General features: G+C 36.2%; 1 protein-coding gene across 1 annotated transcript in view; it reads left to right on the forward strand.

Annotated features, from left to right (window-relative positions):
- The window catches only part of JMJD1C (jumonji domain containing 1C), a 280,413-nt gene that overhangs the window by 244,436 nt on the left and 13,300 nt on the right, over positions 1-22,677 (forward strand). Inside the window, exons 11-24 of the mRNA XM_052640187.1 lie at positions 2,118-2,319; positions 4,662-4,876; positions 5,808-5,960; positions 8,326-8,415; positions 9,038-9,165; positions 9,357-9,570; positions 10,072-10,286; positions 10,995-11,273; positions 14,014-14,182; positions 14,794-14,884; positions 15,370-15,500; positions 15,877-15,999; positions 20,044-20,183; positions 21,528-21,704. Coding sequence (XP_052496147.1) covers positions 2,118-2,319; positions 4,662-4,876; positions 5,808-5,960; positions 8,326-8,415; positions 9,038-9,165; positions 9,357-9,570; positions 10,072-10,286; positions 10,995-11,273; positions 14,014-14,182; positions 14,794-14,884; positions 15,370-15,500; positions 15,877-15,999; positions 20,044-20,183; positions 21,528-21,704 — 2,327 coding nt within the window. The remainder of the gene's footprint in view (positions 1-2,117; positions 2,320-4,661; positions 4,877-5,807; positions 5,961-8,325; positions 8,416-9,037; positions 9,166-9,356; positions 9,571-10,071; positions 10,287-10,994; positions 11,274-14,013; positions 14,183-14,793; positions 14,885-15,369; positions 15,501-15,876; positions 16,000-20,043; positions 20,184-21,527; positions 21,705-22,677) is intronic.

Genomic DNA, 22,677 nt, shown 5'->3' on the forward strand with positions numbered 1-22,677 from the left:
CAAACTGTAAATCTCAAGTCTAGCGTATAACTGGATTAATATGGGCAATATGAGCATGCTTACAGGAGTCAACAAATATTTGCTTGTCCCAAAATGTAAAGCTTCTAAGTGAATATATTTTTAAAAATGGAAGAGGCTGCATTTAATTTAGATATGATGTTATGAGTTCTTGCTGCTCCATCAGTTCAGTCATGTCCGACTCTTTGCGACCCCATGAATTGCAGCATGCCAGGCCTCCCTGTCCATTACCAACTCCCAGAGTTCACTCAGACTCAAGTCCATCGAGTTGGTGATGCCATCCAGCCATCTCATCCTCTGTCGTCCCCTTCTCCTCCTGCCCCCAATCCCTCCCAGCATCAGGGTCTTTTCCAATGAGTCAACTCTTTGCATGAGGTGGCCAAAGTATTGGGGAGTTTCAGCTTCAGCATCAGTCCTTCCAGTGAACACCCAGGACTGATCACCTTTAGGATGGACTGGTTGGATCTCCTTGCAGTCCAAGGGACTCTCAAGAGTCTTCTCCAACACCATAGTTCAAAAGCATCAATTCTTTGGCGCTCAGCTTTCTTCACAGTCCAACTCTCATATCCATACATGACTACTGGAAAAACCATAGCCCTGACTAGACGGACCTTTGTTGACAAAGTAATGTCTCTGCTTTTGAATATGCTATCTAGGTTGGTCATAACTTGCCTTCCAAGGAGTAACCGTCTTTTAATTTCATGGCTGCAGTCACCATCTACAGTGATCTTGGAGCCCCCAAAAACAAAATCTGACACTGTTTCCCCGTCTATTTCCCATGAAGTGCTGGGACCGGATGCCGTGATCTTCGTTTTCTGAATGTTGAGCTTTAAACCAACTCTTTCACTCTCCTCTTTCACTTTCATCAAGAGGCTTTTTAGTTCCTCTTCACTTTCTGCCATAAGGGTGGTGTCATCTGCATATCTGAGGTTATTGATATTTCTCCCGGCAATCTTGATTCCAGCTTGTGTTTCTTCCAGCCCAGCGTTTCTCATGATGTACTCTGCATAGAAGTTAAATAAGCAGGGTGACAGTATACAGCCTTGACGTACTCCTTTTCCTATTTGGAACCAGTCTGTTGTTCCATGTCCAGTTCTAACTGTTGCTTCCTGACCTGCATATAGGTTTCTCAAGAGGCAGGTCAGGTGGTCTGGTATCTCTTTGAGAGTTTTCCACAGTTTATTGTGATTGCTGCTCTATAGCTGACTGATCACTTGAGCCAGTGTTATAACAACAGTTAAGTTCAAGTTAATAAATGTGATTGAGCAATGATGCAGAGTACAGTAAATAATTTTTTCCCTGTAAATATTACACAGTATAGTGCATTTGAGTTTTGTTTTTCTTTAGACTTCCCTGATGCCTTTTCTTTATACCATCAATAAAAACAGCCAGTTTAATATTTTTTTCTTTCACATCCTTCAAACCCTTTTATTTTTCTAAAAGATACTTCTTCTATCAATATATTGATATCAAATGGAGGGCGTTATAATAAGGGAGAGATATTAGGAGAAGAATCTTAGCCCTCTTTCCACAAATATATTGTGATAAAATCAGCATTTGTCTTGGTTCACACTTACCTTGCAGAATCAGATTAAATATTTCAAAACTACATAAATACATTGAAACTAGCCTATAATTTCTAGAAGTATTAACTTTAGGTTCTTCATGTGCATTTTGAAGGAGAGTCTTCTGACATATACCAAATTTATGTGTAGAAGAACTACATTTTTAGCTCTAGGTTACCATTGAAAATGAACCTTTCTCATGTTTGCTTCTAAATAGATACAAATATTGAACCTAGGAAGATTTCAATCAGCTGGAAATTTCACTTAGCTGTGCATTTCAATCATACTGAAGTTAAGAGTTCATTCGATGAGTAGAATAATAAAAATCCTGCTGTTGATTTTTTAGTTATAATGAATACCTAGGACTGTAATCTTTTTTTTTTACAATCTTAATATATGGTCATAATTGTATGATTGGCGTGAAATTTTTTTTTTTGCCTTCATTCCAAGTGATCTTTTTAATTGACTTGAATATTAAGGAGTTTACCTTTGTGAAAAGATACATCTTGCTAATACTTCCTACTGGTTTTACAGCTGGCATCCCTCGTTCAGTATTGAAGGACTGGCGTAAAGTCAAGAAGCTGAAGCAAACTGGGGAATCCTTTTTACAGGATGACTCCTGCTGTGAGATAGGGCCTAATTTGCAAAAGTGCCGAGAATGTAGACTTATTCGGAGTAAAAAGGGAGAAGAACCAACTCACTCACCAGTGTTTTGTAGATTTTACTACTTTAGACGGTAAGTTGAAAATTTGTGATGGGAGGAAAATATGTTAATAGATTTTGGAAGTTATACTGTCATTCTAAGGGTCTTTTGAAGATGGGAATGAGGCTTTGAGCCTGTGTTTCTGAAGCATCATAAAAGCATTGTAAAAAGATACTAAATTTAGTCTTGTGTGCCAATTTAACAATAGTTAAATCTTAGACTAAACTCATATTCTCACTGCTAGTGTTCATAGGGCCTTCCTCTTCTGAGAGATTTATTCTTCCTTAAGGAGAAAATGTTAGTATTTTTTCCCTAAATGATAGTAAACAGCAGTTTATTTGTATAAAACAAAATAATGTCACATTTGTATTTACATTAGCCACAATAGCAGATAGTCTATAAATCTATGTACTCTAAGCATTATAAAATGACTAGAAAGATTTGTTAGTAGCATTCCACATTTCACAGGTTGTGGTAAACAAAAGCAACTTAATAGTTACTAACTTACATTCTACTGTAATATTAGTATTACTAAATCATACTTTAATACCAAAAGTATTACATTTGTAAGAGTTTAATGAATAGCTGGGTAATCCCACCAGTAGAGACTAGTTGATGCCTCAGATTCCAGAATCAATCATTCCTGGATTTCAGTTCCAGCTCCATCCCTTAGTTCTTTATTAACTGTGGTAGGATTATAGCTAAGCCTGTCTCATCTGCATAATAAGAATGATAGTGGTACCTGCCTCAGAGATTTCATGAAAGTGGAATGAGATAAAGTACACAAAGTCCTTAGCATAGTCCCAAGCTTGTATGAAGTGCTCCTCTGATGTTATCTGCAATTATTTTTCCAAATCGTCATCATCATCTTCTTAAGAAGTTAAGAAGCACTTTTCTCTGGCAAATAAAGGTACTGTAGCACAGTGGAGATCCCAAAAATATGTGTTGGTAGGAACAGAATATCTCTCCATGGTTTTTCTAGACAGCAGTCCCCAAAGGACAAACAACTTTAAAGAATTGTTACAGAAGGTAGTCCACATGGAATTGCAGAGAAGATGGGTAGAAGTCAGGAGAATAGGTTTGAAGAGATCAGAAAACCTTTGTGAAGGGCTCCCCTGGTGGCTCAGTGGTAAAGAATCTCCCTGCCAATGCAAGAGACACGGGTTTGATCCCACGTGCTGCCGAGCAGCCGCAGCTGTGGAACCTGTGCCACAGAGCCCAGGAGCGCTAGAGCCCATGCTTCACGAGAGAAGCCACCAGAGGGAAGGTCACGCACCACCAGAGTAGCCACCAGCTGTCACAACCAGAGAGGAAGCCCACACACCACCGCTAGAGTAGCCACCAATTGTCACAACCAGAGGGAAGGCCACGCACCACCACCAGAGTAGCCACCAGCTGTCACAACCAGAGAGGAAGCCCACGCACCACCGCTAGAGTAGCCACCAGCTGTCACAACCAGCGGAAGGCCACGCAGCATGGAGCACCAGCACAGCCAAAAAGAAACGCATTGCCAAAAAACCTTGGGAAAGTTTTAAGGAAAGGTAAATGCAACACAAGCGGAAATAATAAGAATTGTAATGAAAGGAGAAAGTTACTTTTTTAAGAAAAAGAGGGAAAGGTAATAAAATGACAGGAAAAAGTGGTAAACGAATGTTGCTGGTATTGGTCCGTTTGAAAAATACAGAATGATTTGTAATGTAGTACTGATACCCTCTTTGAGAATTGAGTGAGAACAAAAATAACTGAAAAATAACCATCAGCCTGCAGGAAAATGGCAGTTTTGCCTTCTATTTACCCTAAATGGAACCTGAATTGAGTGGGTGCATAAATTGGACAGCAGAAGCTAAGAGAAGGAAGTACTAATGGATTTCCTAATACACTATTTCAGTCTTGTTCCTCCAAATCACTTTAATAAAGTGTCATTTTAATTAATGAAGAAAATGTACTTTTTAATTTCTCAGTCTTCAGGTAATTTAGAGCATTTTCAACTGTAGAGGTTGCTACTTTAGATTATGTATAAAGTAACTGCATTGCTCAAGGCAGCTTTTGGCCAGTATTTAACTCTTGTCATCATGAACCACTTAGATAGTTTTCATTTGATTAGAGTTAAGTAGTTAAGTGATAGGAAAGATCTTATTTCTTGAAACAACTTGAAATTGATCCCACTTTTTGCCATTTGTAAGCACTATGGGAGTCAGAAGTTGGTTAAATTTGTTAGTAAAGTTTGTGTATGTGAAGAACCACCCTATTTTCATGTTTTTTAATTGTAAATGTAGTTTATATTTTTATAATACAAAGATATAAATTCACTGTATAACTTTTTAAGCCTGGACTTGTGTCTTGTTAGTTAATGCTTTTATGTTTTAATGTTTCAGATTGTCATTTAGTAAAAATGGAGTGGTTAGAATAGATGGTTTCTCTACTCCTGACCAGTACGATGATGAAGCTATGAGTTTATGGACACATGAAAATTATGACGATGATGAACTAGACATAGAAACGTCAAAATACATCTTGGATATAATAGGTGATAAGTTCTGTCAGTTGGTGACATCTGAAAAAACAGCTTTGTCCTGGGTGAAAAAGGATGGTAAGAAAGTTAAATACTTAGAACATGCGACTATGCACATTTCGTTTTAAGAATTTCTCTTTGGGGTATGTTTCATCCATGGGAGAAGTCCTTAATCTTACCTTACCTATGCTTGTTTACTTTTAATTTGATAATGACACTTTTTTATCTGCAAATACACCCAAATGTATTTAGTTAATGTCTTTTCCACTTGAGGTTGAATTGAATGATTAGCAGTTTGAAATGACAATAACATTTTGGTAAAAATTGAGCACAATAAAGACTCTTTGAATGTGAGATTGGGAAATTTCAGCATTTGCCATATAAAGACATACTCCATCCCAGTTATTTAAGCTTTTTGTTCAACACAGTCTTTGCAGTTAGATAAATTTATATTTGAATCTCAACTTTGTTCCTTGTTTAACTGTATGAATGTGAAATGGGAATGATCACTACCTCATAGGTTTGTTTATGAAGTATTTTGTTCACTAAGGAAAGCACCTAACATAGCAGGTGCTCCAAACATTGGCTTCTTTTCCTTCGCATCCCTTAAGTCAGTAGCTCGTCCCCCAGGGGACATTTTGTATCTGAAAGGTGCCAAACTGAATGAAATAAAAGGTGCCTTTCTTTGCTAACTGAAAAGTGCTGGGGGTGTAGAGAATTAGCATCTTAATAGGTGGAAGCCATAGATGATACTCAACATCCTACTCTGCACAGGTTAGTCCCCCACAAAAGAGAATTATTCACGCAAATGTCAAGGGTGCCAAGATTGAGGAAGCCCTCCATTAGATGTAAGTCTTCTGAAGAGAATTTCTAATTACATCAAGAAATCTGCTCTTGATCGTTAATAAATCCTTTGAAATCCTTGGTTTAATGGTTTTTGTGCATTTCTGTGAAAATTGTATGGAAAAGAGCATGTTTGCCTTTAAATTTTTATTTCTCTGTATTTCAGCCAAAATTGCCTGGAAAAGAGCAGTGAGAGGAGTCCGGGAGATGTGTGATGCCTGTGAAGCAACATTGTTTAACATTCACTGGGTCTGCCAGAAATGCGGATTTGTGGTCTGCTTAGATTGTTACAAGGCAAAGGAAAGGAAGAGTTCTAGAGGTTAGTTACAGCTTCATCTAAATTGAAATTTTTTTTTATTGAGATAGTTTTCTTTAGGACCACTGATCTGGAAAATTAGATGAATTAGAGGCTTTTTTCCTTGCCTTCCTTAATTACGAATATAATAGAAATTTTGTGAAGTTTATTTTTTTTTGAAGTTAACCACAGCTTGTTGAAACAGTTAGATTTTCTAAAATAAAACTATCTATACCTTTTTAGTCTGATTAGTAGATCCACTCTCTCAGGTAGATATTTTCTTAATGTAGCCCAAATTTAGGTTAGGCTTTGTTGCATTCAGAGTCCACTGTGTCAGAGCCTGAACTCCCTTAGAGGACCTATTAATTACATAGTCAAGCAACGAAGTCACAATTGAATACTTGCTAGAGTGAATTGATTTTTCTAAAAGTTGGTCCATAAAGCTTAAATCAAAATGTTTAAGAATATGCTGCCACTAGCACTGTTTATCCCTAGTTAGAAAATGAAAAAGTCTTTTTTATATGTTAAATGAATTTTTTAAAATTCTAGAAAAAATAAAATGGCACAAAAACAGTGTCCTTCCTGCTGGAAGATATTAGAAAGTTTAAAAAGAAAGTAATTTTACCTTTTTATCCTGCTGTACAAGTGTTTTAGATAAAGTTTATCCAAGACAATTAAGGAAGTAGCTACTTAAATACTAGTAACCTGAAGGTTTTGGGGGGTCTAAGGAAATGGCAACCCACTCCAGTGTTCTTGCCTGGAGAATCCCAGGGACGGGGGAGCCTGGTGGGCTGCCGTCTGTGGGGTCACACAGAGTCAGACACGACTGAAGCGACTTCACAGGAGCAGCAGCAGTCTTAAATGAGAGGATTCAAATTGTGCAAGTATTAGAAGAAAAATCACATTTAATGGTAGACTATTCAGTATCTAAAAGCAGTGAATGTGATTTTCGTTGCAGGCAGCTCTTTTTCAAAGTGGTGTGTCAGACAGATGAACTGTGATTTAGCCATCAGTGGCTTTTCCAGTGATAGGACTACTAAAGCCTCACCCTTTTTCTTACATACCCAGCGCTTACCACAGAGCCCTAAGCAAGTGGGGGAGCTCCACAGCTAGTTGTTTCTGTGGTCTGCACCTTGCACCCATGTACAGCTACAGTAAGGAACGCACTGACGGCCGTTAAGTATCTTCAGAACCTTAAGAATCTCTTTGAATATTTTTGGTTGAGAGAAGAACTAGCTGCACTGTTATAAAACTCCATTCCTTTTTACTGGTCCCATGTTACTTTCATTTTTCCTTTGCCAAATTAAAAAGAAATTAATGTATTTTTTATATTGTATGCATATATAAGCATGACTCCTTTCTTAAACAAGATAAGTTGTGTATATATAATAAACCTAAGTTGTGTTGCTGTCAGATACCATAGTACTATTAATTTTGAAAGTACAGTCTGTCGGTCAACCATAGATTTTTAAAGTACAATCTATATGCCTTGAGTTGTATTGTCTTATAAATATATGAATATATATTTGTTTTATTTATATATCTCCTTATTTCACTGATAAATATTGCAGTAAGCTCACACTGACTAGGTTATAGCTATATAGTGGTAACTAACCTAAATATCTAAAATACAAGTAGAGAACATTTAGAAGTTATTATGTAGGTTTTGTAGGGAAATTCAACACTTTTAAAATCAGTTTTTGTCTGGATTTGAATTTTATTTCCTCTGAAACTTTTTGTAAAATAGTTCTGGATTTTTTAATGTTGAATTTAATGGGCTTTTTAACATTTGTTGAAGCTCTTACAGCCATATCATAAGTAGTTATCTATATCATTAGTCTTATACAACAAGATCTTGGGATCAATGTGCTAAACTTTTTCCTGTGTATGATATGCCTCATGCTCTGTGTGAATACACTGACTACTCCAGGCATGGAGCCTTGTTGCAGTAATAGCTATTAAATGCTGTCTATCAAGTTGAAGCTTTTTACATGTCTTGTGACGGTTTATGTCTTTGACACATTAAAAAAAATGAGTTGGCAGTAGCCTCAAACTGAAAAGTCTAAGGTACCAAGATCAGGCCTAAAGCCTGTTTGTCACAAATAGCTAAGAGTAAAAAATTAGCTACAGGAAAGATCGAGGTGACTAATACATTAATGAGACTAAAGAACAGTCATTTTAGAAAAGGCTAGTAACATTTCATATGTTTTGTATCTTGTTTCTATAAAATTCTCAGAATAGTGGAAATGTTTGGTTATTTTTCTTTTAAGAAGCATATGAAGCCTACCATTGACATTTTATATAATTGTTAGGCTCTTCATATATACCATCAATTTTATAATTACAAAACCATGATTGATATAAAAGTGCACATGTTATAATCTTACAGATAAAGAATTGTATGCTTGGATGAAGTGTGTGAAGGGACAGCCTCATGATCACAAACATTTGATGCCAACTCAAATTATCCCTGGTTCTGGTAAGTATAAATACACATTAATGACTTAGTGTAACAGCTCTTCATTGTTCCAGGTTACTTAGAAGTAGGTAGTAGTAGTAGAATGAAGAAATAAGGTTTATCTAATCTTAAACTGTTCTTTTTCTGTTCTTAGAATCCTCTGTGTAATAGTTAGCAGGATAAGCCCAAACCCAGTGATGAAGAAAGCCATAGAGGAACTATTTTAGGTGGAGAAAACTAGGAGTTCTTCAGTTGTCCAGTGGTTAGAGCTCCATGCTTCCACTACATGGGAGCTCGAGTTTGATCCCTGGTTGGGGAACTGAGATCCTGCAAGCTGTGCAGCTTGGCTGAGAAAGTGGGGTTGAGGGGAACCAGAATGTAATGAAAAAGAGTATAGTAGATTTATTTATTACAGATTATTCTGCTCCCCCCCTTTTTTTTTTTTTGATCATACTCGTTTTCCATTATAGAGGTAAAAGAGGAAAGAATAGAGAACATGAATTTGGTTGAATGATCTAACCTGAAATAGATAGGAGGGATGAAGGAAAAATGGAAGAAAAGTGAAAAGACACAAGAAAAACAAAAAATTTTTATAATCTTAACAACTAATGATAACCTTTTAATTAACCATTATATTTTGTAGTTTTGACAGATCTTTTGGATGCGATGCACACTCTTAGAGAAAAATATGGTATTAAATCCCATTGTCATTGTACTAACAAACAGAATATACAAGTTGGAAATTTTTCTCCTATGAATGGTGTGTCTCAAGTGAGTGAAAATTCTCTATTCAAGTAAACTGCATGGTTAAAGGAATCAACTTTGATATTTGAAATCCACTTTAGGACTTAATGTTTTGTAAATCATGTTTCCTATGTTACTATATAAATGTAACCTCTACTTTTAACTCTGAATAATTGAAGAGATAGTATTTTTAAAATTCAACTGTTCTACCTTTGTAGGTTTTACAGAGTGTTCTTAATCACAGTAATAAAATTTCTCTGTGCATGCCTGAGTCTCAGCAGCAGAGCACCCCTCAGAAGCCTGAAAGTAATGGCAGCAGCAGTCCAGGGAGCGATGTGAGCACAGACAGCAAGTTAGCTCCTCCAGAATCCCAGTCACCCCTGCACTGGTTAGCAGATCTTGCAGAGCAAAAGGCCAGAGAGGAAAAAAAAGGTAAATCTGAGTGATTGTCTGGTAGAAGATCTGTAATCAACAGAGGACTATGATACATTAATGTACTACTGTCCACTTAGAACACTTTAGTTTTGTCTTTTGTTTGCATTGTGGCTTAGGGTCAGTAAAACATGTTTCTTACTGGGAACTCAACTTCCTATGATCGTATCAAAGCTAGGTACAGAATCATCTGTAGATGAGCACATCAATAAAGCCACCAGCACAATAGATTTGTAATTTATCTACACTTTGTCCCTGTCTTAGCTATAGCATTTTTCACTTGTGACAGGTGCAAACTCACTTTCATGTCTAAAATATTGAGGAAGGCCTTCTCATATTCAAACTATTTGACTCCTAAAGGATCTAACCCATCCTCTGGTGTGTGCCCAGATACTTAAATCACTAGTGCTTTCATCTCTCACTGTAATTGTATGATCCCTTTGTCTGTACTTTAATAGCATGTTTAATTTTATTTGCATTTTTTAAAATGTTTTATTTTAGAAAACAAAGAATTTGCCCTTGAAAAGCAAATTAAAGAAGAGAGAGAACAAGATGATCCTGATTCTCCAAATAGTAGAACATCACCTCCTGTATCCCAGAATAATGAGCAAGGTTCAACATTACGAGATTTGCTGACCACAACTGCTGGCAAGCTACGCGTGGGTTCTACAGATGCTGGCATTGCCTTTGCACCAGTTTATTCAATGGGAACCCCTGTGAGTGAGAAGCTAGATTTTTGAATTTCATATGGAATTCTAAATTTAAGAATTTAGATTTGGGGTCTTTGCTGTGAACTACATGATAAATAGATGCAGATGCAATCAAATATACCAAATTACTGTGCATGTTCCTATCTGCGTTATAATTCTGGTAACTTAAAATCCAGAGATTTTCTTTTCCAGGTGAAAAGAGTTGAGCGAAGGGACATTTTGATTCCAAAACCGCCCTAAGATACTCCTTCAAAATTTGAAAAGCATGTATCTAATTGCGGGGGAGGGGGAGGGATGGATGCAAATATAAGTTTTCTTACTTAAAATATATAGACGTCAATTTTTGCTTTTTCACCAGAAAGAAAATAAAAACAGAATAATTGCCTAAGCAGACACAAATTTTTAGCAGCTTTTAAAAGTTGGGAGAGTCTTCCTAATCTCTATTCCCTCTACCCTGATCCTAAAACGTTATAAAAGTAAGAAAGACCACACTTCAGGTTTCTGCAGATCCCACAGTTTTTCCCATGGAGACCACTCAACTTCTGCTTCCCACTGTAAGGAGCAGTGTAGGCACTAGAGATCCAAATCCATTGGCTGGATTCTTGAAGCCAGATACATTGTTTGTGGTGGTGTTTGCTATGTTAATGGAAAATTAAAGCAGAGATTTCCAAATGTAATCGTTTCTGCTTAAAATATTTATTTTTTTCTTATTAGAGTGGTAAAAGTGGAAGGACTATGCCAAACATTCTTGATGACATAATTGCTTCAGTTGTTGAAAACAAAATTCCACCAAATAAAGCCTCTAAGATAAATGTAAAATCAGAGTTCAAAGAAGAACCCAAAGAGAGCAGAAAATGTGCCATGGATGAAAACAATAAATTGTACAGTGATATACCACATTCCTGGGTCTGCGAGAAGCACATTCTGTGGCTTAAGGATTATAAAAATACTAATAATTGGAAGCTTTTCAAAGAGTGTTGGAAATATGGACGAGTGAGTATTTTAAGCTGATTTAGTATGCTCTGGGTGGGACTGAAGCTGGTTGAGTAGGAAAAATGGTTTTCTCCTTAGGACTAAAGAGAAAAGGGAAAGATAATCTTGACACTTTTGGGTTGGAAGATATCAAAAGTTATCAGAATGATTATTTCTGAATTTTGATTTTGGGGCCAGATTTTTATTGATTAATAGGGAAGCACTGATTATTTGATGTTATAGTTTCAGTTTGCTAGTGAGCAGACTTCTAATAAAGTCATGTATTTACAAAGTTTGGTATCGCCTTCCTTTCTTTACATTTGTCTTTTAGTCCAGTTAACAGATTCATATCTGCTATTATAATGTTAATACTGAAAGCATTTTTCTTGAACTGATAAGTGTAGATGTTTTTGCCTTTGACTATAAGACATTTATTTATAAGTTCATCAAATCTTAAATGAGAAACTCCATTATTTAATTCTGCTCAAATAAAAGTGACTTTCTGTTTGACCAGTTTTGACATAATAATGTTTGATACACGTTTCAGGTGGTGATTTACTACATTAGTGCATAAACTAGGGATTTGTATGACTTAGTGTCCTGTTCAGGTTTTTCCTTGCATTCTGGAAAACATCATTGCTGTTTTACTTCATTTTTTTCATTCAGTAGATAGTTATTGAGCACCTAGTAAAATCTAGTCTCTGTGCTTGGCCAATAAGAATATAAAAATAAATAAGTTATATAAAAATGACTAAGAACCATTTTAGTACAGTGATTCTTAATCTTTTTAGGTCACTAGTCCTTTGCAAAATCTGATGATAGCTTGGTCCCTCACCCCAGAAAAAATATATACACAGTATTTAATACATATTTTTTTGGTTGGCTCTGCCTTGAATCCCTGATGCCATTGCTAGGTCGCAATTTAGACAGCTTAAGTTTGTGTAGGCTTAAACAGCCTCGTAAGTAAATATTTTTAAAAATATGTTAAATGTGCTAAGAATTTTGTCTCAGGTACTGTGGAAACCTGAAAGAGTGAATGGCTGAGCTAGAGGACTAGTTCAAAAGGGCTGGTTGTCTAAACTGATGTTGTCTCAGGGATTTTTAGATGGGTGGGAGGTTAGAAATAAACAGGATCAGGTGTTCGAGGAACTGTTCCGTAGCCTTGATTACCTGACATAAGAGTTTTGTGGGGTAATGTTGGGGAAATGAGGTGTTTAGTTATAATTCTGAGGGACCTTTATATCATGCTAAAGAGTCGAACTTTATCCTATAGATGACAGATTTAATTGAATCAAAGTAATCAGGTTGACTTTTTAAAAATTGGAATATAGTTGATGTACAGTGTTATATGTCATAGGTGTACAATACAGTGTTCACATTTTTTTAAAGGTTATACTCTGTTTGTGATTGTTATAAAATATTGGCTGTATTTCATGTGTAGTACAGATCAACATAGAATAACACAGCAAAGCAGATTAGAAGTTGAATTGGAAGGGAATAAGACTAGAAGCAAGGGGTCAAATTACAAAGGCTTTCAGTATTTCAGGAAGATGATGATGATAGTAGCCTAAGAATTCTGCTTGAAAATATTCTAATATATTTTTAAAATTTTACTTTTCCCAAGCTGCTGGTTACTGTAATAAGGAATGTTATAAGGCTGGATAGAAGTATTACTGAATAGACATAATAAGGTCTGGAAATTAATATGTGAATGATCAGCCATAGTTAATTATCTGATAGCTGACCTGTTTTAATAGTTGGATATATTATTAGCCCATTGAAAGGAATTTTAATGTTGCAGTTACCCAAGTTGTTAACTTCTTATTCTTAGTGTAGTGTTTGTTTTATGTTTTTGACATATCTTTTGTGATAACAACCCTAGCTTGAGGTTATTCTTTGACATATCTTTTGTGATAACAACCTTAGCTTGAGGTTATTCTGCACTTATGGCGCCTCATACTTTATGTGTTTTAAGAGTATGTAAAACAATATCTTTTACAAGAGACTCTTTAAGTCACAACTTTGTGTTTTCTTTTTACTTCATTTATAATAAAGGATTAAAAAAAAACCTAAAAATAATGCATCAGATTGCCTTAGAGATCTTTTTTTGACATTGGCATTGAAGTTTTAAAACCTCAAATTGGTTTCTGGGTTAGAGAGTCTGGAGGGACTTGGAATTCATGTGATTTCAAAGAACCAATTGACTTTCAGGGAATCAGTCATAGATTTTAAATTTATTGTTGTTGTGCTTGGTTGTTAATATTTTTATTTGTCATTATCTTTGTAGAGGTAAAGAATATGTGTGTGTTCTAAGTGATATAAAATCAAAATGGATATAATTTGTTTTAATCCAAAAGACTATATATTTAGAAATCTTATTACATATGTACAAGGCTATGTTTTTTCTATAGAAATGAATCTGTAAAGAAAACATGAAAACATTATAAATTGCTTAAAAATGAAAATTTTAATGTAGCCTTTCAGACTCTTTCCTGAAAAATACTACATATTACAATTATTGTTTTCAAAAATGACAGTGTACTCTGCCAGTACATGGCATTCTCTTATCACTTTTTCCCTTTGAAAATATATTGTGAACATCTTTCCAGGTCAGGAACGATTTTTACAAGCTGCTTTAATTCTCACAGTTTGTCATTAATTAGTCCATAAATTCAACTGTTTTCTGTGTGTTGTGTATAAAATCAAATTTTTGAAGTGTCCATGTATATCTTTTAACTTTTAATTATCTATCGTTTATAAGCCTGCAGTGGTTTCTGGCGTGCATAAGAAAATGAACATTAGCTTGTGGAAGGCGGACTCAATTAGTCTCGATTTTGGAGACCACCAAGCTGATCTCCTCAACTGCAAAGACAGCATTATTTCAAATGCCAATGTTAAGGAATTCTGGGATGGTTTTGAGGAAGTTTCAAGTATGTTGTTTTTGTTGTCGTTTGTTTTACTGTTTTCTTAAACCTGTCTTCCCAAAATGATAAATTGGAAATACATTGTTTAGATCTTTGAAACATTTGTATCATTTGTTTTCTAGTAAAAAGAAACAAGTACTTGGAATCAAGAGACTGGGTCCTATTCCTGTCTCTGTCCCTCATTTCCTTTGATGATAGAGAAGTCATTTGGAAATAGCCTGGTGAGCCAGTGGTTAGGAGTCAGGCTTTCACTGCTATGGTCCAGGTTCAGTCCCTGGTGGGTGAACTCAGGGGGCTCAGTGACTGCCCCCGCCAAAAAAAGTCATTCTGTTTCTTTATGCTGTATTCAGTATATTAATATTCCTGGGGAATATTTTTGGCAACCAACCCCAAAAACTTTTGAAACTTGGATTAAATACTTTGTGTAAAACATTTTGAAAAATTAAAAATGTAAGATTATAATTTTAACCTTAGTAACAGTTGTAAAGAGGTTTTTAAGTACCTACTGTATGACAATAGAGGTATTCATTCATTTTATGTTTTTTTTTCCTCTTCAAACATTAATAAGAATAAAAAGACAAAAATTATCTTTTTAATAATCAATTGCATTCTTATAGAACGGCAAAAAACAAAAAGTGGAGAAACAGTTGTTTTAAAATTGAAAGATTGCCCTTCAGGAGAAGACTTCAAGACTATGATGCCAGCAAGGTATATTTTTTTATACTTGGCTATTTTGACTCTTGACTTTTGAGGTTGAGCTGAGATTATCCAAGGAGTGAGATAATGAACTACAGATGTGAGCTTTAAGTAGTATCTTCCTCAATTAAAAGGAAGTAAGAAAAAAAATTACAGAACTGAATCTCTGTGGTCTCAGCAGGGGAATGTGAATGTCTTTGCTAGGGCAGTAAAGAAGAGAATGCTCTGTCAGAGAACAGGAGGCCCTGATTGGAACCTCCCTTCTCTTGGTGCTCTCAGTTTGCTGTGTTTAGGGAAGCAGAATTGCAGTTTTAGTCAGAATTACTTCTATTCTTTGCTTATCTGTATATTATGCATTCATTTAAACTTTGAATGAAGCCAAGAAAAGTTTTAACTGTTAGAGGCCTAATGGAAAGTGTAACAACTTGAACATTATATATTTGAAAATACTTAAGAATGTAAATCTTTATTTTAAAAAAGTCAATGTCGTTATTCAGATATGAAGATCTTTTAAAAAGCCTGCCATTGCCAGAATATTGTAATCCAGAAGGAAAATTCAACCTGGCCTCTCATTTACCGGGATTTTTTGTGCGCCCTGATCTAGGACCCAGGTTGTGCAGTGCTTATGGTGAGTATATATTTGCATTTCTATCAGCTTGAAGTATGTGGAATTTTAAATAACTTCTGATCAAAGATAAATTGTCTAATCATTTTTAGATTCTACTAAATCTGTTCCATTAATAATTCTTTCAAATATTTTTTGAAGCAGACCAGTGGTATATTAGGTATTAATAGCCAGGAGTATAAAAATATAGTTACATTTTCTATTAACTTGACTTTTATGGCATATTTCATGGATATTTGATATTTTGTGGGCAGGTGTTAGAATAAGGAGACTAAAGCTCAAATTAAAACTAACAGACTTTCCTCATAGAGTTGATTTTGGAAGGAATATGTAGGGTATATAAAGTATGATATTAAGTAAAGTTTCATTTTGTACACAGGGGTAGCTGCTGCTAAAGATCACGATATAGGAACAACAAATCTGCATGTTGAAGTGTCTGACGTTGTGAATATTCTCGTCTATGTCGGCATAGCGAAAGGAAATGGCATTCTCTCAAAAGCAGGTAAAGAAGCTTTAAGAATAGTGGTGTTTTGGAAAAACAGTTGAATAACCACACCCAGTAGTACTATCCAGAATGTCAGCCTCTGAGTTAACATCAAAGATTACCCCCAAAATCGCAGTGTATTTAGAGATATTTAATACCCATTTTGAGCTATGATTATTTTACCTGGCTTTTTTTTTTTTTTTTTAAACACAAAGGATTTTCAATTTTAAAAGTGAGTTAAATTCACTTTGAGGACTTCCCTGGTGGCTCAGTTGGTAAAGAATCTGCCTGCAATGCAGGAGACCTGGGTTTGATCCCTAGATCTGGAAGATCCCCCTGGAAAAGGAAATGGCAACCTCCTCCAGTACTCTTGGCCTGGGAAATCCCTTGGGCAGAGGAGACTGTCAGGCTACAGTCCATGGAGTCAGAAGAGTCGGATATAACTCAGCGACTGCACCACCACCACCAGAAAAAGAATTAGGTTTATTTTTGGCTGTGCTGGGTCTTTGTTATGTCAGGCTTCTCATTGTGCTGGCATCTCTTGTGGAGCACACTCTAGGGCTCAGGCTCAGAAGTTGGCTGCATGGGCTTAGTTGCCCTGTAACATGTGGAATCTTCCTGGAGCGGGGGTCAAACCTGTGGCCCCCTACACTGACAGGTGGACTCTCAACCACTGGACCACCAGGGAAGTCTTAAAAGTGAATATTTTTTATTTACTCCTTTCATATTATTATTGAGTGTATGAAAATAAATGGTAAGCTCACTTAAAAACATTTAGTAAAGAATAGAAACTAGGTCTTTGTTCTGAAGACGATGAAGACATGTTCATAACTCAAGCATGCTTTTTTCCCTTCTGGTACCAAAGAGAAAGGGGCCTTTTTCCTTAAGTAGAAATAAATTTTCTATCCGGTGTATAGATTTTAGATCCTGCGCTCTGGGTGTCTTTTTGAAACCTTGTTCCATCTACCCATCTATCATTCCCTTCGTTACAGACATTGATCCTCAAACTTTTCTTTTTACACTGGCTTCTTTTCTGAGAGTAGGAGCAAACTTTAGACTTCTCCACCTTTCTCACAGAACCTTCTTCGGATCTTGTCTCCTGGCCGCTGTCCTGTTACTCCTGCCCTCATGCATTCTTCGCCGTGTCTGTCACCTCCCTTTCACGTTTCAGTTCAGTGCAGGTTGGCCCCTGCCTGCTGCCCTGCTGAGATTACTGTTGCTATGGCTCTCACCGACAGTCATGGTTTACTACAGTGGTTTCTTTCTGGTCCTTTTATTATTTAAACCATCTGTAATAAATGATGCTGTTAATCACTGCCTCGTCTTCAAATACTGACTGTGGCTTCAGTAACACTACACCTTTCATTCTTCGTATAATGGAATCACAGACTTTTCTAGCATTATAGACTCTATTCCCATTCTGGTGTATGTGCACTTCCTGTGAAATTCTATACATGATTTCCAGCCACTACTTAGTTCAACAGTTTTTTCTGGAACCCAGAATGTATCTGCAGCTTAGTGGCGAGGTGCTCAGGACCTGGAGGTTTATTACAGTGTTCACTCTGATCATGTATATTTAACAGCCTCTGTAATACACAAGGTGGCTCAGTGGAAAGCATCTGCGTGCCAGTGCAGAAGACTCGGGTTCAGTTCCTGAGTTAGGAAGATCCCCTGGAGAAGGAAGTGGCAACCCATCCCAGTATTCTTGCCTGGAGAATCCCATGAAGAGAGGAGCCTGATGAGCTACAGTCCATGGGGTCAAAAAGAGTGGGACACAACTTAGCCGCTGAGTACACACACACAATATACAAGCTAAATTCCTCCTAAACTATAGAAACTCATAGTTTCTCAGCTAATTTAACTGTTACAATCAGTAAAAACTCTTACCTCCCCCACTCCCAAGAATTTGAAAGTCAAGCAAGCCTGAGTTATAGTCTGAGCTCTAGCACAGAAATGTGTGTCCTTTGGTGCCAGGTTACTTAGCTTTTCAAAGCCTGTTGTGCCACAGAGTTAGAGTTACCCCTTTTAATCTGTGGGTTTCACATGTGTGGATTCAACCAACCAAGGATAGCAAATAATTGAGGAAAGAGAAAATTCTAGTAAGTCTCAAAAAGTAAAACTTGAATTTGGCTAACACAACATTGTGCCCCAATAAAAAAATAAAAATATGCTGTACTCCAAAAGTTGCTAATTCCGCCACCCAAACAATGAAAAAGGAACCTGCTGTGTCCAGCAATTGTTTGCATGGTTTTCATATTGTATTTACAGTCATTTACATGGCATTTACACTATATTAGGTATTATACATGGTCTAAAAGTATACAGCGTGAGGGACGGTAAAACACTTCACCCGTTTGAACATCTGTGGAATTTGGTATCTGCCATGGGAGGGGTGGAGGGCCCTGGGACCCTCCCTTGCAGATACTAAGGAAAATCGTTTGCACCTCATTGTGCTTGGTTCAAATTGTCCCCTGTAGCACTCAGTCTACAATACAGAGGTTATTGTAGGTCATACAACCTGCTCTTCTCCCCTGGTTTTCCTTCATGTCCTTAAATGCTAGAACTTTTTCATCTTCCTAATTCATCTCCCATCCCTCTTTTTCATACCATAATATTCGGTCTTTTGAGAAAAGTTCATTAGCACTGTAATTTTTGGACTTTTTTAATCTGCCAGTTCTCATTGTTGGTCACTGTATAAAGGAATGTTTTGGTGCCTGCTTAGAGCACATGCTTTCTCCTCCACCTGCGATGGCTCCCCGACTTCTATGTCTCCCTAACAAATTCCCGTATTCATTCAGATTGCTCAAAACAGATCAGATCAAGGTCTTTATCAAAGTGTAAACCTTTCTGCTCCAACAGTCATCTTTGTCCTTGTGATTTCACTGTCATAAAGTAGGAAACGTGATGTATTCTTTGTAGTAGCTTTTAAAAATTCACAGAGCAGGAACAATTTTCTTTATCTTTGTCGTTTAAAGATAACATTTGACAGGGGACTTCCCTGGTGGTCCAGTGGTTAAGACTTCATGCTTCGAATGCAGGGGATGTTGGTTTGCTTTCTAGTTGGGGAACTAAGGTCCCACATGTCTGCTATACAGTGAGGCCAAAAATAAAAACTAAAAAAAAAATTTGAGGACTATGCTAGTCTTTCTGCATCCTTTTAACTTGTATGATTGCACTTGTAATATTCTTGTTTACCTACACTTATTAATAGCCTCTTTTTTCCAGGAAGTCTTAACTAATCCCCAGCATTCTAGGACAGTGTTTGGTATATTGTAAACATCTAATGTTTGACTTCAAAAAATCTTTGCAGCTAACTTTAAAAAAGATTTCACTATCATAAATTATTAAACATTTGATGTATTCTTTGTGTTAAGCAATAGATTTCCTTTTCTGTTAAAACATTTCTTTAAAATGTTCATTGTAGTGAAATCAGCAGTTTGAAAATGATGACATTCCTATACTTCACTCAAAGATTAACATTTGTTTATACATACATATATATGCACAGTTTTTAATTTGTCAACATATTAGCAGAATGGTCTGATCCATCCTCAATCATAGCACCTGAAGGATTAGCATGTGATTAATCAGTAATAGTAAATGAGACATATCGCTCTGCCATTCATTAGTCATGGTAATGAACAAATCCTTTCTCCTCACTGAACCTTTTTGCTCAGCTGTAAAATAGAGATTATGATCCTTGCCTAATAGTGGTCAGGAAAGTCCTTGGAAGTTATGAAATGCTGTGAGTGTATAACGTTATGACCATAGTTTGGGACAAGAAGAAAAAAGGTGGTCAAGTTTGAGTAAAGGTCCTTGAGTTTTTATCTCCTGTCCTTGGTTTATGGAAAGCAAATGAACTGGGAAATGTTATTATCCCCAGGTACCCAGGTCAGTGTTCTCTGCTCTTGCAGTTATCACAGTTTTCATGTATAACTGAGTTTATCTCCTGTTTAAGAGTCCAGTCTAGTCAGGCACTGTGCTTCTCTGAGAGGTCAATCTTAGGCCGCTTGACTTTCTGGTAGTCTTTATTGACTAGTATGAAAATATTCTGCGTTTTAGGAATACTCAAGAAATTTGAGGAAGAAGATTTGGATGACATTTTAAGAAAACGATTGAAGGACTCAAGTGAAATACCAGGTGCTCTGTGGCATATTTATGCTGGGAAAGATGTTGACAAGATACGGGAATTTCTTCAGAAGGTACAATTTTAGGTTCCATACATAGTTTAATCTCTTCACCTTGAACGAAGACTTAATTTTTAATGTAACCTCATTGGCATTCAGCAGGGTGAGATGATGAAATAATTTTTACTTAGGAGGACGGAATTTTTCGTTATTGAAAATCAAAAGCTCCTTTTCTCTTGAGAAATTTGAATGGCAGTTTCTTCTCAGTTACTAGTATTCTTTATCTCCGTAAAGAACCTGTTAATGAGTCACATGTTACCCTTGGTGAAAAGTAGTGACTGGAATTATAGAATATAAAGTTTAATATGTCATAGAAATGTGAAAAAAGCAGATTTTTTTTTTAATGTTGTTATTTTTGGCTATTGACCGAAGGAGTAATTCTCCTCTGTCATATCTGGTTGCTCTGTGATACTTGAATAGGTTGACATTTTGAGTAATTGTGCATTAAATTGTTAAAAAGTGACACATTGATCTGAAATTAGTTTAGACCATTTTCTCAATATTTTCTGAATTTTGTGATGATAAGGATTTCTTTTAAGGGACCATAATTGCTGGTTTTCGTATTCTTTCTGAATGAACTAAGGGTTGTCTTTGGTCCGTATAAAGTGAAGGAGCTATGGCCCTGTAACCCTTATCTTATCCCAGAACCACCTACCAGTCTTAATTTATTATAAATTATGCTTTTTAAAGCAGAAGATTTCACTTGTTAGTCAAAAGGTTCCTTGAAATTCATTTCTCAAGGGTTAGAAGGTTAGCAATATAAGGTATTTATCTTTGTACCTACCTTAAAAAAAGAATAGCATCAAAAAATATCTGTGAAGTTCATATATACTAATGGTTTGGATTTTGGAAGAAAGCTACTAAACTAACCTTTCCCCCATCTTTGTGCTATACTCTTAAAATTACTGGAAGGAGCCAAATGGATGAAAACCTCATTGTCAACGAATTGCCTGCCAGTTCAGTGGTTAGGGCTCTGTGCTTCCAGTGCTCGGGGGATGAGTCCAGTTCCCCTGGTCAGAGAACTAAGATCCCTGCAAACTTCGTAGTGTAGCCAAAAAAACTGGGAAAAATAACTGATCATTATTACTATTTTTAAAAAAGAGAAAACTTCATAGTGAAAGGAGATGAGAAAGGAGTATAATTTACTTTTTTAACATTACATCAGTCTGCATCAGTTTCATATCCTTTTGCTTTTCCAATTGTAGAACATGATTTTCTTTAACTTAAGCTTAATCATCATTCCAGAAGATTCTGAGAACAAAGACTTACTGTAAAGAACATTGAAATGTAGCTGAACAGGATTTACCATTTCCTTTACTTAAATTGGGGTATATATTTTAATTGTAATCCATATTTCAGATTTCAAAAGAACAAGGCCTTGAAGTTCTACCAGAACATGATCCAATACGTGACCAGAGTTGGTATGTGAACAAAAAGCTTCGTCAAAGACTGCTTGAGGAGTATGGAGTCAAAACCTGCACTCTTATTCAGTTCCTCGGTGATGCCATCGTCTTACCAGCAGGAGCACTTCATCAGGTACATAAAGTTACTTGTAGCACATTGTTACTGAACCAGAAAGAACTTGTCCTGAGTTAAATATAGATCAAAGAAGATGAGAGGAGGAGAATGACCTACACTAGCATGCCTTCATTAAGAAAACTGCTTTTCAGTGCTTGGTGAGACCTGATATAATTAAATGCGTTGAAACTGTAAATTGTATTCATATGAACCAGATTTCCATTGTTGTGTTGTTTCTAATTTAGTGGGCTGAAGTCTAATTTTAAAGACTTTTTAGGGAAAAAAAGAAAGTTACTATATATATTCAGTTCTCAATAGTTGAGAGTTAATAGCAGAAGGGGAGAGTATCTGGTCTTAGAGATGATACATTTTCTAAGGCACCAAATATGAATAGAATGAATTATTGGATAGACCATTCCATAATTCAGGCTTTCACCATGCTTCCTTCTTATTTTTTGCTAACACGACTTCCTTCCTTTAGTTTGCTAACATAACAGTAGCATGTCCAAAGAAAGATGGTACATAATTTTTATAGCTATTGATTCACAAAACTTAAAACTAAACACCTAGTTTTTGTTTCTGGGGCTTGGCCTTGTGGCACCCGGAAGAATGGCGCAGAATAGACAGTGATGTGGAAGGTTTGGATTAAAAGCATGTATTGGGGTTTCTATAAATAGACTGAAGCTACCAGAGAGCAGTTTAGCCCTCATAGTAACAAGAGTGCAAAGGCAACCTGGGAATCCAGAAAGCTGGCTTGTCTCAGAGTTGGGCAAAGGTGTATTGAGATGTATTTGATGTGTGTCTTTTGACCAAGGAAAGCTTCCACATTTTATATACCAATGCCTGCATAATATTTATGACACTGTTATAATAGCCACAAATACTCCTTAAGTGATAAGGAGTATTTAAGATGTCAAGTTTAGGGTTAGATTTATCATTCTTAAATAGCATTTATGGTAGTAAGATATAATCATCATTATATCTTTTTCTC

This window comes from Budorcas taxicolor, chromosome 5 (genome assembly GCF_023091745.1).
Source record: "Budorcas taxicolor isolate Tak-1 chromosome 5, Takin1.1, whole genome shotgun sequence".
Taxonomy (NCBI): Eukaryota; Metazoa; Chordata; class Mammalia; order Artiodactyla; family Bovidae; genus Budorcas; species Budorcas taxicolor.